This window comes from Myotis yumanensis, unplaced genomic scaffold (genome assembly GCF_028538775.1).
Source record: "Myotis yumanensis isolate MYYU_CA2020_CCGP unplaced genomic scaffold, mMyoYum1.0.hap1 SCAF_11, whole genome shotgun sequence".
Classification (NCBI taxonomy): domain Eukaryota; kingdom Metazoa; phylum Chordata; class Mammalia; order Chiroptera; family Vespertilionidae; genus Myotis; species Myotis yumanensis.
The window spans coordinates 10,831,722-10,844,684 of NW_027223762.1; the positions used below are offsets into that span (position 1 = coordinate 10,831,722).

General features: G+C 49.1%; 1 protein-coding gene across 1 annotated transcript in view; it reads right to left on the reverse strand.

Moving 5' to 3' along the window:
- Positions 1-12,963, reverse strand: part of KIF3C (kinesin family member 3C) — a 32,190-nt gene that overhangs the window by 2,060 nt on the left and 17,167 nt on the right. Inside the window, exons 2-5 of the mRNA XM_070428833.1 lie at positions 9,273-9,374; positions 8,452-8,574; positions 7,251-7,369; positions 6,685-6,801 (exon numbers count right to left, since the gene is read on the reverse strand). Coding sequence (XP_070284934.1) covers positions 6,685-6,801; positions 7,251-7,369; positions 8,452-8,574; positions 9,273-9,374 — 461 coding nt within the window. The remainder of the gene's footprint in view (positions 1-6,684; positions 6,802-7,250; positions 7,370-8,451; positions 8,575-9,272; positions 9,375-12,963) is intronic.

Consider the following 12,963-nt stretch of genomic DNA (forward strand, 5'->3'; position numbering starts at 1 on the left):
GACAGGAGGCCCTGCAGACTGCAGGTTCTGGAATTTTCTTCTCTTTGCTCTAATGCAACCTCACAACTAAAAGTAGTATAGCATAGAAAAACAAACAAAAGCAGTATCACACAAGGAGGCACATGTTTCTTCACTCTTGCTGCTTCAATTATTTCCCACAGTACCAAGGGTTGCTTGAGGACTGGAATGAAAAAATCAAATTCAATTTTTTTTTTTAGCTTTCAGATTCATATACTAATTTCACATACTCCACAAAACCACTGATGACTAGTGGTTCTGCTTCTCATTTTCCTTCATAGGAGTTAGCACAACAAAATGACTAAAAACTCAGGCTTGAAATGCAAAGGTCCAAAAATAGCCAAAACAATCTTGAAAAAGAACAAAGTTGGAGGACTCACATTTCCCAATTTGAAAGCTTATTACAACATTATAGTAATCAAGGCTATATGGTACTGGCATGCAGACAGATACATGTATCAATGGAATAGAATGGAGAGCCTAGAAATAAACTGTCATATTGACCATAATTAATTTTCTATACGGGTACCAAGACCATTTAATGGAGAAAGAATAGTCTCATCAATAAATGGTGCTGGCAAAGAACATATAAACATAGCCATGGACACAGACAACAATGTGGTGAGGGACAGAAGGAGGGGAAGGTAAGGTCTAGGTAGAGGGGGGTAAAGCGCTGGAGGTGGGGGGGAATAGAGGACATCTGTAATAATGTCAACAATAAAAATAAAATATAATTTTTAAAAAGTGATACTGGGTCAACTGGATTATGCACAGGCAAAAAAAAATGAGGTTGGACCCTTACCTTGCACCAAATATAAAAAATTAACCCCAAATGGATCATAGACTTAAATGTAAAAATCTAATCTATAAAACTTTTCAAATAAAACATAGTAGTAAATCCTTATGCTCTTAAGTTATGCAATAGTTTCTTACCTATGACATCAAAAGCTCAAGTAACTAATGAAAAAATAGATAAATAAGACTTTATGAACATTATAAACTTTTTGCTTCAAAGGACAGTAGAAAGAAAGTGAAAAGACAATCTACAAAATGGGGGGGGGGGGGAATATCTGCAAATCATGTATTTGATAAGGAACTTGTATCCAGAATCTATCAATAACTTTTATAAATCAACAACAAAAAAGACACACAACCCAGTTTAAAAATGGACAAAGAAGTTGAATAGCCATTTACAAATGGCCAATGAGCACATGAAAAGATGCTCAACATTAATTACAGTCAAACCTCGTTTCTCGAATGTCTCCCATCTCCAACAATTTGGTTCTTGACTGTTCACAAAAAAAAGATGTCTCAGTTGTTGACCCAAACTTCAGTTTTCAACCTGACAACCCTTTCGTGCTGAACTGAACCAGTGACTTCTTGGTTCCTGGGTTAACGCCCAAGCACTGAGCCACACTGGCTTGGGCATATTTTAAGATAACTATATATACATATATATATATATTTTTTTTTTAAATATATATTTTTATTGATTTCAGAGAGGAAGGGAGAGGGGGAGAGAGAGAGAGATAGAAACATCAATGATGAGAGAGAATCATTGATGGGTTGCCTCCTACATGCCCCCCACTGGGGACCGAGCCCACAACCCAGGCATGTGCCCTTGACCGGAATCGAACCTGGGACCCCTCAGTCCACAGGCCAATGCTTTATCCACTGAGCCAAACCAGCTAGGGCAATGCATATATATTTTTATGTATATATTCTCTTGTTGATGGTTATCTAGGTTGATTCCCCGCCCCCCCCCTCCCCCCCCCATTAAATACAGTGCTGCTGTGAACAATTCTGTACAGGTATCTTCAAGTACCTATTCAACAGATTCCCGGGGGTAAATACCCAGGAATGGAATGGTTGCATTATAGGGTATGTGCATTTCAACTTTACTAGATATTGCCAAGTTGCCTTTCAAAGTGGTTATTCCTATGAAAGTTTCCATTGCCAACTCATGGTATGTCAGAATTTTTACTTTCAGCAATTTGATGAGTGTGATGTATCGCTTTATTATTAGAAACAAACAGAAAAAGATAGAAAAGAATACAAGAAAGTTATTTTAATTAAAAAAACCCACACAGGTTTTGGAGGAAGACGGACCAGGGTTTGAATGTTGGCTCAGGGAGCTTTGAGACCTCGGGAAGTGGCTTCCTCTCTCTGAGCCTCGGCTACGGCAGCCTGTCCTCCAGCAAGGCTGAGATGAACCAAGATAAACACCGAGCACGGACACCGCAAGGACTCTGCACATGGCCCCTGCGATGGTGATTTATTCTCAATGCCACTTGCTAATTTCAAGCAGGGACACAAATGAGCAATGAAAGAAGCCAAAAGGCAGACAGCTAGAAGACAGAAGAGGGGACGAAATTCACAGGCAAGTAATTCACAGGTAGGACGCTCTGTCCTTGAATAGAACAAGCCAGGCAGGAGCCCACGAACAATGCCTGCCGTCTGCAGCGAGAGTGGTAGCATCCTTGTGGTTCATTGTATGAAAGGTAAAAGAAGAGTGCGGGGCCCCACCTGGGGTCCCTGCTGACTCCTCTTTATGGAGGAGGGCAAGCAAGGATGAGGCTGCAGAAGCCCCACCTCTCGGGCTCTGCTGCGGTGGAGCCCCGGAGGCTGTGCACCCGAGAGAGCAGCATCGTGACAGCTCAAAGGGCAGCGGGGAAATTAGTAAAATAATAGCTAATCATTTATAAGGAGAGCCTACAGATTCCATCTGAATTGGACCACAGCCTCCTGAGGTGCAGACAGGGCAGACACCATGCAGTCTTTGGTGTCCAAGGTCATCCAATTAGGAAGAGACAGGAACTGAACCTTCCCGGATATTCCACGATGCTGTACTGTCTCAGGAGTACACGTGAACTGGCCTGGGGCTGAGGGGCGCCTTGAAGGCTGCAGGCTCTGGGAACAGGACAGAAGGACACGGCTGGGCGGGGCCAGCGGAGCAGTGGATCAGTGTGAATTGGCAGCCTGACCCCACAAAGATGCCAGGGCTATTCTGGGTGGCATGCGGGAAGAAGGGGCTGGGGGAGGGGAGTCTGTAATTGGGACACCAAACTCCCCATCTACTCCCTCTTCTGCCCCAGGCCTACTTTCCATGACTGACCCTCTGCAGTAGGCCAAAGAGCTAAAGTTACAATAGAATTTTGTGAACTGTAAACCATGCGCTACAGACATTGTCCAATATCCAACCCTTAGAAGATAATTTTGTATAAACACAATTAAAAATAAAGTCTATTATGAGAAATAAAAAATGAAAGGTCATACTTGAAAAAGTTATTGCTAGAGCTGGTTGAAAAATTGTTTGATGAAGGAAGGCACCTCACCTGAAGATGTTGTGTATCAACCAGTAACCACATAGAGATAATGGTGGAAAAATAAAAGATAGACTTCCAAAATAAGTTGATATGGGCATGTTTCAAGAGTTGCCTGACAGCCCTAGCCGGTTTGGCTCAGTGGATAGAGCATCGGCCTGCAGACTGAAAGTCTGGGTTTAATTCCGGTCAAGGGCACATGCCGGGTTGAGGGCTTGATCCCCAGTAGGGGGCGTGCAGGAGGCAGCTGATTATGGATATTTCTATCTCTCTATCTCTCTCCCTAAAATCAATAAAAACTGGGTTTTAAAAAATTAAATAAGATATATCCCTTCTCAGTTACAGATTATAGAAGACTAAAGAAGCATGACAAATGCAATGCACCATCTCAGGTGTGTGGGTTGGGGGAGGGGGAGGAAACGGCCATAAAGGACATTATTGTGGTACTGGCTAAAATTGAATATTTGCTTATATAATAGTATTGTGTTGATATAAAATTTCCTAAGTTTGATCATTGTATTGTGCTTATGTAAGACAATGTCCTCATTTTTAGGAAATACAAGTGATGGGCTAGGACATCTGCCACTTAATCTCAAATGGTTGGGGTGGTGGGGTGAAGGAGTTATTAATAAAACAAGAGGTGGCAAAATATTAATTGGTGAATTTTCATGAGGGTATATCGGAATTCTTTGTATTATTCTTGCAATTCTTATTTTTCAAAATAAAAAGTTTAAAAAACACATCCCTTCCTCAGGTTCTCTCTCATCCCATATCTAGCCAACACAAAGAAATTCCTCCATCTGCAAACTTGAAACTGAAGTTTTCTAAGCACAAGATAACCCTAGAGCAGAAGCTTCACTAGCATTTCCTTCCAGCAGAGGGCGCTGGAGTAGGAGTTTTTGAGCCCGGCTTCCTTGTTGGAAGCCTTGCCTCGAAGCTTCGGGGGGGAAAAAAAAAAAATTTGTCCTGGGATCCACCCAAGACCCTTTAAATCAGACTCTTTGTAGCCCAGCTTACAGGTGATTCTAGCTTCAGCCAGGGTGGAGAATGTCTGCATTAGATGCCGTACTACTGTGGGTCTCTACCGGGATTGGAAAGGTAGATTTTAAGTGCAAAATGACACGATTGATAAGTCTTCTACTCATGAACTTGCCCCTTACAAACCTGCGTAGTGTCACTTTGGGGAGGATCAGCCTTTCAGAAAGTAGTCAGATGAAGCGGCATCTGATGCTCCAGTGAGAAGCTACAGACCTACACAGCTAGCTTCCCAAACCTGCTTAGGGGAGACTCCCGCCCTATCTGGGCATTAATATTTGTGGACAGAGAGAGCAAAGAGTTCTGGGCAAGTGCACTGGTATTTGGCCTCCTAAATACCTCTATGTGCATCAGTGAGTCTACAGGACTAAAACAAAATCAAGGTGTCAGCAGGATTGGTTTCTTCTAGAAGCTCCAGGGCAGAGTCTGTTCCTTGCCAATGCCAACCTCTAGAGCAGCGGTTCTCAACCTGTGGGTCGTGACCCCTTTGGCGGTTGAACGACCCTTTCACAGGGGTCGCCTAAGCCCATCCTGCATATCAGATATTTACATTACGATTCATAACAGTAGCAAGGAAAATAATTTTATGGTTGGGTCAAAACATGAGGAACTGTATTTAAAGGGCCAGCCAGAAGGTTGCCCTAACCGGTTTGGCTCAGTGGATAGAGCGTCGGCCTGTGGACTGAAGGGTCCCAGGTTCGATTCCAGTCCAGGGCATGTACCTTGGTTGCGGGCACATCCCCAGTAGGTGGTGTGCAGGAGGCAGCTGATCAATGTTTCTCTCTCATCCATGTTTCTAACTCTCTATCCCTCTCCCTTCCTCTCTGTAAAATATCAATAAAATATATTTTTTAAAAAATAAAAAATAAAGGGCCAGAAGGTTGAGAACCACTGCTCTAGAGGCTATGGGCATTCCTCAGAAATCTTTGCCTCACAGCTACGTCACTGTGGTCTCTTGTTTCTGTTATCACATCTCTTACATCTAGAGTCTCATCTTCCTCTGCCTTCCTTTTTTAAGGACACTTGTGATTACATTTAAGGTCCACCTGGATAATACAGGATACTCCTCCTCAAGCCCCTTAATTTCATCAGACCTGCAAAGTCTCTTTTGCCAGATAAGGTCATCTTCACAGGTTCCGAGAACCTACAGAGCAGAAGCTCACTAGCATTTCTTTGGAGGCCATTACTCAGTGTTCCACAAGGGTAATTTAAAGATTCTGCATATCCTTTTTTAGTTAATGGTGTAGTAATTTATTTAATGTGAAATTTGTAATCAATTGTATAAACTTGCAATTTGTAGTAATTTGTTTAATGTGTCCATCACTAAGTTTAATATATAAATTGAATGAAAATATATACTAATTTAAAAATAAACCTTCTATACACACAGATTTTCTTTTTTTTTTTTTAAACATTTAAATTTTTTTTAAAATATATTTTATTGATTTTTTACAGAGAGGAAAGGAGAGAGATAGAGAGCTGGAAACATCGATCAGCTGCCTCCTGCACATCTCCCAGTGGGGATGTGCCCGCAACCCAGGTACATGCCCTTGACCGGAATCGAACCCGGGACCCTTCAGTCCGCAGGCCGACGCTCTATCCACTGAGCCAAACCGGTTTCGGCTACACACAGATTTTCAATGAAGGGACAGTGGGTCCAACTGAGTGAGGCAGTTACTCTGTTGGGTTTGACTATCCGGCCTTGTTCTTCATGGCTACCAGCAGAGGGAGCTGCACACCCACCCAGTGGACTCAAACTGCCTAAGGGCTAGGATGTGAAAACAGGTGGAAATGCTGAATCACGGAGCTGAGTGAAGCTATAAAGACTGGGTCCCACCTCTATCATTTCCTGATCTAGTTACTTCCCTGTATTCCCCACCGGACTTGAGTGCTGACTGAGTTGGATTTACCTTCTGTCTGCAGAGTCTCCCATCGTGCCCAACACACAGGAAGGTAAATATTAACTATTGCTGCTGCTCTTGGCACCAGACAAATGAAAATTCATCAGACTGGCCAAATGTTAGCATTCACTGAGATTGCCAAGAGGCTGAGATGCTCTTCCCGCCCCCTTCAGGCCTTTCATATAAAATTTTCTGTATCCCAGGCCAAGGAGACATTTTTGCGGGGGGGGGGTAGGGGGACACCCTTCCTTCATGAAGACCCCTACATCAGGTCCTGGAAAATCCATCCTCCATCTGAATCATCCTCTTCGCTCTCCAATCTATAGAAACCTGTCTCCCCACAGGCCCCTGGCCACCTCCACCCTGGCCCGAATCCCGAGGCCCAGACGACTGGGTGAGAGACTCACACGCCGGCTGGCACGAGCGGCTGGAACTTCCACTGCTCCTCCTCACAGTCCAGGAAAAGCCGGTTCATGATCTTGTTTTTCTCCTCAGGGGGGATGAAGTTTTCAATAATTAGGTACCTGGGAGCAGAAAGGAGGTAGGGATGGGAATTGGGGAGAGGGACCCCACACGTATCTGTGAAGTTGAAGGATCAGAAGGAAGAAGCAAAGAGGCAGAAGGAAGGGACACAGGCGGAGAAACCACAATGTTGGGGGAGGGGAAATAGCAGGCCTTGAACATAACTTCTAACGCAAAGAGTGTCGGTTCAGGGCCAAAGGGGTTCCTTCTGGCCAGCACCCAGCATGCACTTCAGGGGAGTTCATCAAATGCAGGCTGAGGAGGGAAGGAGGTAGAAGAAACTCCAGAACCTGGGCCTCTCCCGCATCCCTCCGACACGTTATTCCTAAGACACATGGACTCATGGGTGACAGGCGGAAGGAGGCCTTCAGGAAGGAGAAGATCCTGTCGGGAGAAGCACGGGGCCCACGGGCTGGCTGTGGACCAGGAATGGGAAGGGGAGGGAGCCTACTTGAGCTTGAGCTCCCGGGTCTGCTCATTCTGCGCCTCCTCCAGGTCCTGCCGCACACGGATGTACTCGTCATGCTGGTCCTGGATCTCCGCCTTCACCGCCTGCAGCTTGGCGTAGAGCTGGGTGGGGACAGGTGCAGCTCAGAGGCCCCCCGGGCTCAGGGTCCCAGGCTCAGCACAGGATGAGGCCAGGGCCAAGTCTGAATCTCCCTCCCGCGGCTCCACCAGCAGTCAGGACAGGCGATCCAAAGGCTGCCCTGTCCCTCCTACATGCTGGCCTGTTACCTGCTCTCTCTCAGCTGCTGTCGGCAGCATGGAATGTTCAAACTGGAAGGGACTCTTGGGGACCTTTTGGCTCAACACCCTCTTTCTATAGGTGAGGAAACTCATGCGCAGATTTGCTCAAGGTCACAAAACTAGTTAATAGAAGAGCCAGAATCAGGGCCTATGTCCAGGGCTTAGGCAGCGGAGGGGGTCTAAGCCAGTTTGGAAGGTGAAGCACCCCACTCCTACCTCTCCAGGGGTTCTCAGAAGTGGGGGTGTGGAGGGCAGCACTGACCCCGCTGCCCCACTCCCAGCCATGGAGGGTGTGTCCCTGGAAACTGCCACTGTGACTGGGCCGCTGCCTGGCCTACTCTGGGGCAGCCACATCGGCAACCCTAAGAGCTCTCCAGGTTCTTACTAGAATCCAGGCTGAGACTTGCAGCTTCCTACCCTCTACCCTCATCTCATGCACACACGTTTTCCCGGCATTGCCTTTGCAGGGTTCTGGTGATGAGATATTCTCATCCCTTCACATGCCCTTGAGGGCCCTGTGTTTCCTTCTTGGAGCTCCCCCAGGCTCACCACTCCCCTGGCCCTGCTCCAGGCCCAGCTATACAAACTGTGACTCACTGGCGACACTGTAAAAGGGGAAGTTACCCAGGACCATGAGGACAATCACCCTGGAGACCAGAAATGACGGTGTTCCCAGCTCATCAGGCCTAGCCTGACCCAGGAGAAACAGCTCTGTTCCACCCTAACACCAACTCCTGCCTTCTCCGCTCCTCACCCCCAGCAGCCCAGGCAATGTAACTAGGTTCAGCAGTTCAAGCAAAGTGGGGAGAGGACCTAAAAGACACACCCCTTGGACAGGTGACTGTCTTGGGCAGAAGCTGCCGGGCCCTCACACCCCCAGACCCCGTCCTGCTGTGGCATCTCACCTTCTTGAGTTTCTTGGTTTTGACCTCCACCTCCTGTTGCAGGGATGTGTAGGTGCCCCGGAGCTCCATGGTCTCCTCATCTCGGAGCATCATCTCCTGCTGCATCTCCCGCTCGCGGCGTTTCTAGGCCAGTGCAGGGCATAGGAGCTCAGAGCAGCAGCACATACCAGGGAAGGTCAAGGGAGCTCAGGGACAGGCTCACTCTGCCTCCCGTGGGACATGGCTTCCCTATGGCCCCAGCTGCCAGGAGGGAGAAGGGAGAGTAGCATGGCCCTCATCCGTGGCTCCCACCCCAACCTCAGTGGAGCCTCTCCTCTCTGAACCTGCTTCTCAGCTCCTATTGCCATGCCTTTCCTAGGCACTGCCCCTGTGGATGGAGACCCAGCCCTCATCACTGGCACATTCCAGAGGTGTCAACCACTTACACAGATGTCCGCTTACGGGCTTCCCAGCCGCCTCACCATCTCCCCACGTGGTGTTACAGTTGACTGGTAAGAGCAACAAATTGTGGTTCGTGATGATTCGGGACATAGCCATACACTTGGCCAAGGACTCGCACCTTGTGGAAGGCCCAGGAATGCGTACCAGGTGCTGTGGAGGCTGACATGGTGAAGAGCCACCACTTTCTCTCACCCACCAGCTAGCAGTGCCCCTGCCAGAGACAGGCCCTGGGCTGGTGGACCCATGGGATCCAGGGCAGCTTGTCTTAGGTTCTCGGCACTGGTCCAGGGATCCTGAGTCAAGGATGGCTTACTGCCCCATGCCCCTCAGACATGACCTCAAGGCCATGCGCCCCCAGGGACCTGAAGCCCCAGCCCTACCTGCTCGGCAATCTCCTGCCTCTTCAGTTCCAACATCTTCTGCTGCTCGTTTGTGTGATCCATGATGTTCCTGCCCCCGATGAGCAGCTTGCTCTCCATGGCCTGGAGATACAGACGGGGTCAGAGACAGGCTTTTTAAAGGGGCACAGGATCCTCAGGCTGAGAGGTTCTGCTTCCCTGCTCTCTGTGGTCCTTCCAAGAAGAGACACAAGACGTGTCCCAATGGGGCCTCCAACAAGAAGGAAGCGGTTTCCTCCAGCTTCTTGGGCCCCAGCACAAGGTGCCCATTGTTGGCAGGGCCATTGGGTGAGAAAAGGAGAGGGAATCCCTCAGGGGACGTAGGGCCCCTGATCTGTTTGCTTTGGATCCAGATGGAAGGTGGTTCGCAGGCCTGGGGGAGCGGGGGGTGCAGATGGCAACCTAATCCTGGCGATCAGCACCCAGCTGGTGCTCAGGAGGGGGAGCTCAGAAGATAGTCACTGGGCGGCCCAGCTTTTTGGATGACTGTCTCCCAATGCAGGAAGAGGGATCTCAACACAGGCAACGGAAGAGCCTAGTTGTAGGCGGACATGGAAAGCAGAAGAAAAGCCAAAGGCAGAAGACTCTGTAATACTAAGGGGCATATGGGGCCCCGGAGGCACCTAGCTTTGGAGATGGCCAGACAGACGGGGTTCTACCCACTAACTGCAAAGCCTTGGCCAAGTTACCCGCTTCAGTTCTCACATCTAACATCAGAACCGACTATGACCCAGGACGGCTACCAAACATTTGCCAGGGGCTGAACTAGACCCTTAACAGACATTATCTCTGTCCTTACCCTGAGAGAGGTAGTATCACTTTCTCTGTTTTTAAATTTTTAAAAATTTATTTGAGAGAGAGAGGAAGGGAAAGAGAGGGGGAGGGAGGGAGGGAAAGAGAGAGAAAGAGAGAAAAACATCAATTGGCTGCCTCCTGCACATCCCCCCTGGGGATCGAGCCCACAACCAGGGCATGTGCCCTGACCAGGAATCGAACCGGTGACCTTTTGGTGCATGGGTGAGCCACACTGGCCAGGGCTACTCTCCCTCTTTAACAAAGAAAGAAATTGAGGGGAACTAGCCTCAGGTCAGGCAGGTAGTTAACAAACCCGCCACCCCCTCATCCTCCTCCCACATCACCCCCCCCCCCCCCGCCCCGCCACTCCACCCCGTCTCACTGTGGAAGCTCCTAGCCCAGTGCTTGGCACAGACATTCCATGGGTGCCTGCTGACTCTGAAGCTTAAATGGTAACAGATTTGTGTGAGCTGTGTAAATTGTGACTACATGAAATGCATTTTCACTGTTGCTAGTCAGAGGTGCTGCCCCAGGGCACTCCAGCTATCCTCTGATTTCATCCCAGGCTTCCTGGAAGGTTGAAATCACCTTGAGCCACCAGAAACATCGGCTGTCTCCCCACTGGAATTTTTCCCAGTGGAACCAGCTGAGCTGCCTGAGTGTTCTCAAAGCAGTGGATGCTGTCAGAAGGGGACCCCTATGCCACCTGTGAGACCCCATCACTGGGGACAGAGCAAGGCCGGGGTTAAGGGTGCGTTTGGGAGGTCAGAGGTTGAACTATGTGACGGTGCCAGAGGACACTGAGCTAAGTTGGGTCAGTTGGAGCAGCCCCATGCAGCCTTGAGGCCAAGGAGAGAGCTGCTGCAGGGAAAGGCGCCCTCCAGTGGCTGCCTGACCTCGCTACCACACCACAGCCACCTGCTGCACCTGAACCTCCCCAGGCCCTGCTTGGGGTTAATGTCTCACCATCCACCCCACCATAGATGACAGGCCTGAACTCGTCCTAGACTTCCCTTTCACTCAAGGTGGGCGAGCAACTCCTTACATTCCGTGTCCTAGGCACCTTGCCTACCTCACCCGAGTGCCCGCCCTGCATCTCACACACCTCCCAACATCGGCCAGTCCTCAAATCCCGTCAGGTCTGTCTTCTTGGTGTGGCCCACACCATTCTTTTCAGCCTCGTGATAGCTGTTGACTTCACTGCGATCCTCAGGACTCACCTGGACCACTGCCATGAGCGAGTCACTGCCTCAGTTTCCCCTTCCATCCATCTCCACATGACACTCAGAGGAGCCACCAGAAACACAAGCCTGAGTGTGCCTCTCCTCTGCTGCAAACTCATGCACTCCTTACGGGATAGACACCCAAGTGACAGGCCAGTGGGCTACCCTGGCCTCCCAGTCTCCTCTTACCGCTTACTCCCCGCCCCCACGGTGTGCTCTGTACTCTTCCAGCTCCCAGGACGTGCCGAGCCTTTCCACCACGCTGCTCTCTCTTCCCACACCACGTCCACCCGGAAAACCGCTACTTCTGCAAAGACGCAGCTTGAGCATCTTGGGACTTTCCTCTGATTCCCTCCAATCTGCACATTCCCTCCTCTGGCCTCCTCAATAACCAGGACACCTTCCTGCTGTTCTGCCGTCACATCCCACTATTGGTTTACGTCCTGCCTCTCCTGAGAGCTGCTTCAGGGCAGGAATCATGTCTCATCAGATCTCGGTGTCAGGGCTTAGCACAGGGCTAGGCACAGAGTAAGTGCTCAATCAATGTTTGATGAACTGAAAGGAAGTCGTGGGGTTGCTCCAGAGGGGGGCTCCAGGTCCTTTCTCTGGGCTCGCTCATCCCAGCTTCAACGGACCAATCCACACTCACTGTTGCAGGGCCAAAGGGCAGAGCAGCAGGGGCTGGGCCTCTTGGGCGCCTGTAGGAGGGACTGGCTGGGTGTGAGGAGGGAGAAGGAGAGAGGGCACGAGGAAGCCACCTAGTGCTGTGGGCCATGGATGACGGGTCCCTCCAACTACCGGGGAAGGGAGTCTCGAGGGACCACCACATTCTGGGACATACTTGGCCACTCCAGCCCGGAGTCCTTGCACTTCCCCTGGCATTGTATTTAACTCCAGTGTTCTTCAGTCTTTGCTAGCTAATAAAAAGATACTAGTTCTCAAACTTGGTTACATATTAGAATATGGTTACATATGAAAGCTGAGGCGCTTTTAAAATTCTCAGTGCCAGGCCCACCGCATTATCCCGGTCCCTTCCACTCACAGCTGTGAGAACTAGGACAGGGGCTCTAGCGAAGACCCAACAACAGTAGCTGCTCTGTTGTTTCCTGCCTGATTTAAAGACTGGGCACTGGGGTGGAGAGTGGGAAGCACAGGACAAGCAACCAGGAGGAAGAAACCCATTATTTTCTTTGTACCTACTACGTGCCGGGTTTCTCACATCACATCAGATCCCCCTTTAAGCAATGGGTCTCAAACTTCCATGTATATTAGAATCATCTTTGAAAAAACCCAGTGCCCAGGCTACACCCCACTGCCAGTTAAACTGGAATCGGTGAGAGAAGGCTGGGGGTGAGGTCCAAGCACTGGTGGTTTTCAAAGGTTCCCAGGTGATTTCACGGCGCAGTCGAATTTGAGAATCGCTGCTTTTTGAAGTCTCCTGAATCAGCATTACTTGGGAGCTTGTTAAAATGCAGAATCTCAGGTCCTACCAGAACCAGTGAATAAAAAAACTGCATTGTAACGAGATCCCAGGTGACTTTAAGGGGCATATTATTAGCACCGTCATTTTTCCAATGAAAACGCAGAGAGGTTAAGTAATCCATCCAAGGTCACATCATGGACATTAAATATAAATGGAGAATCCAGACCCAGGT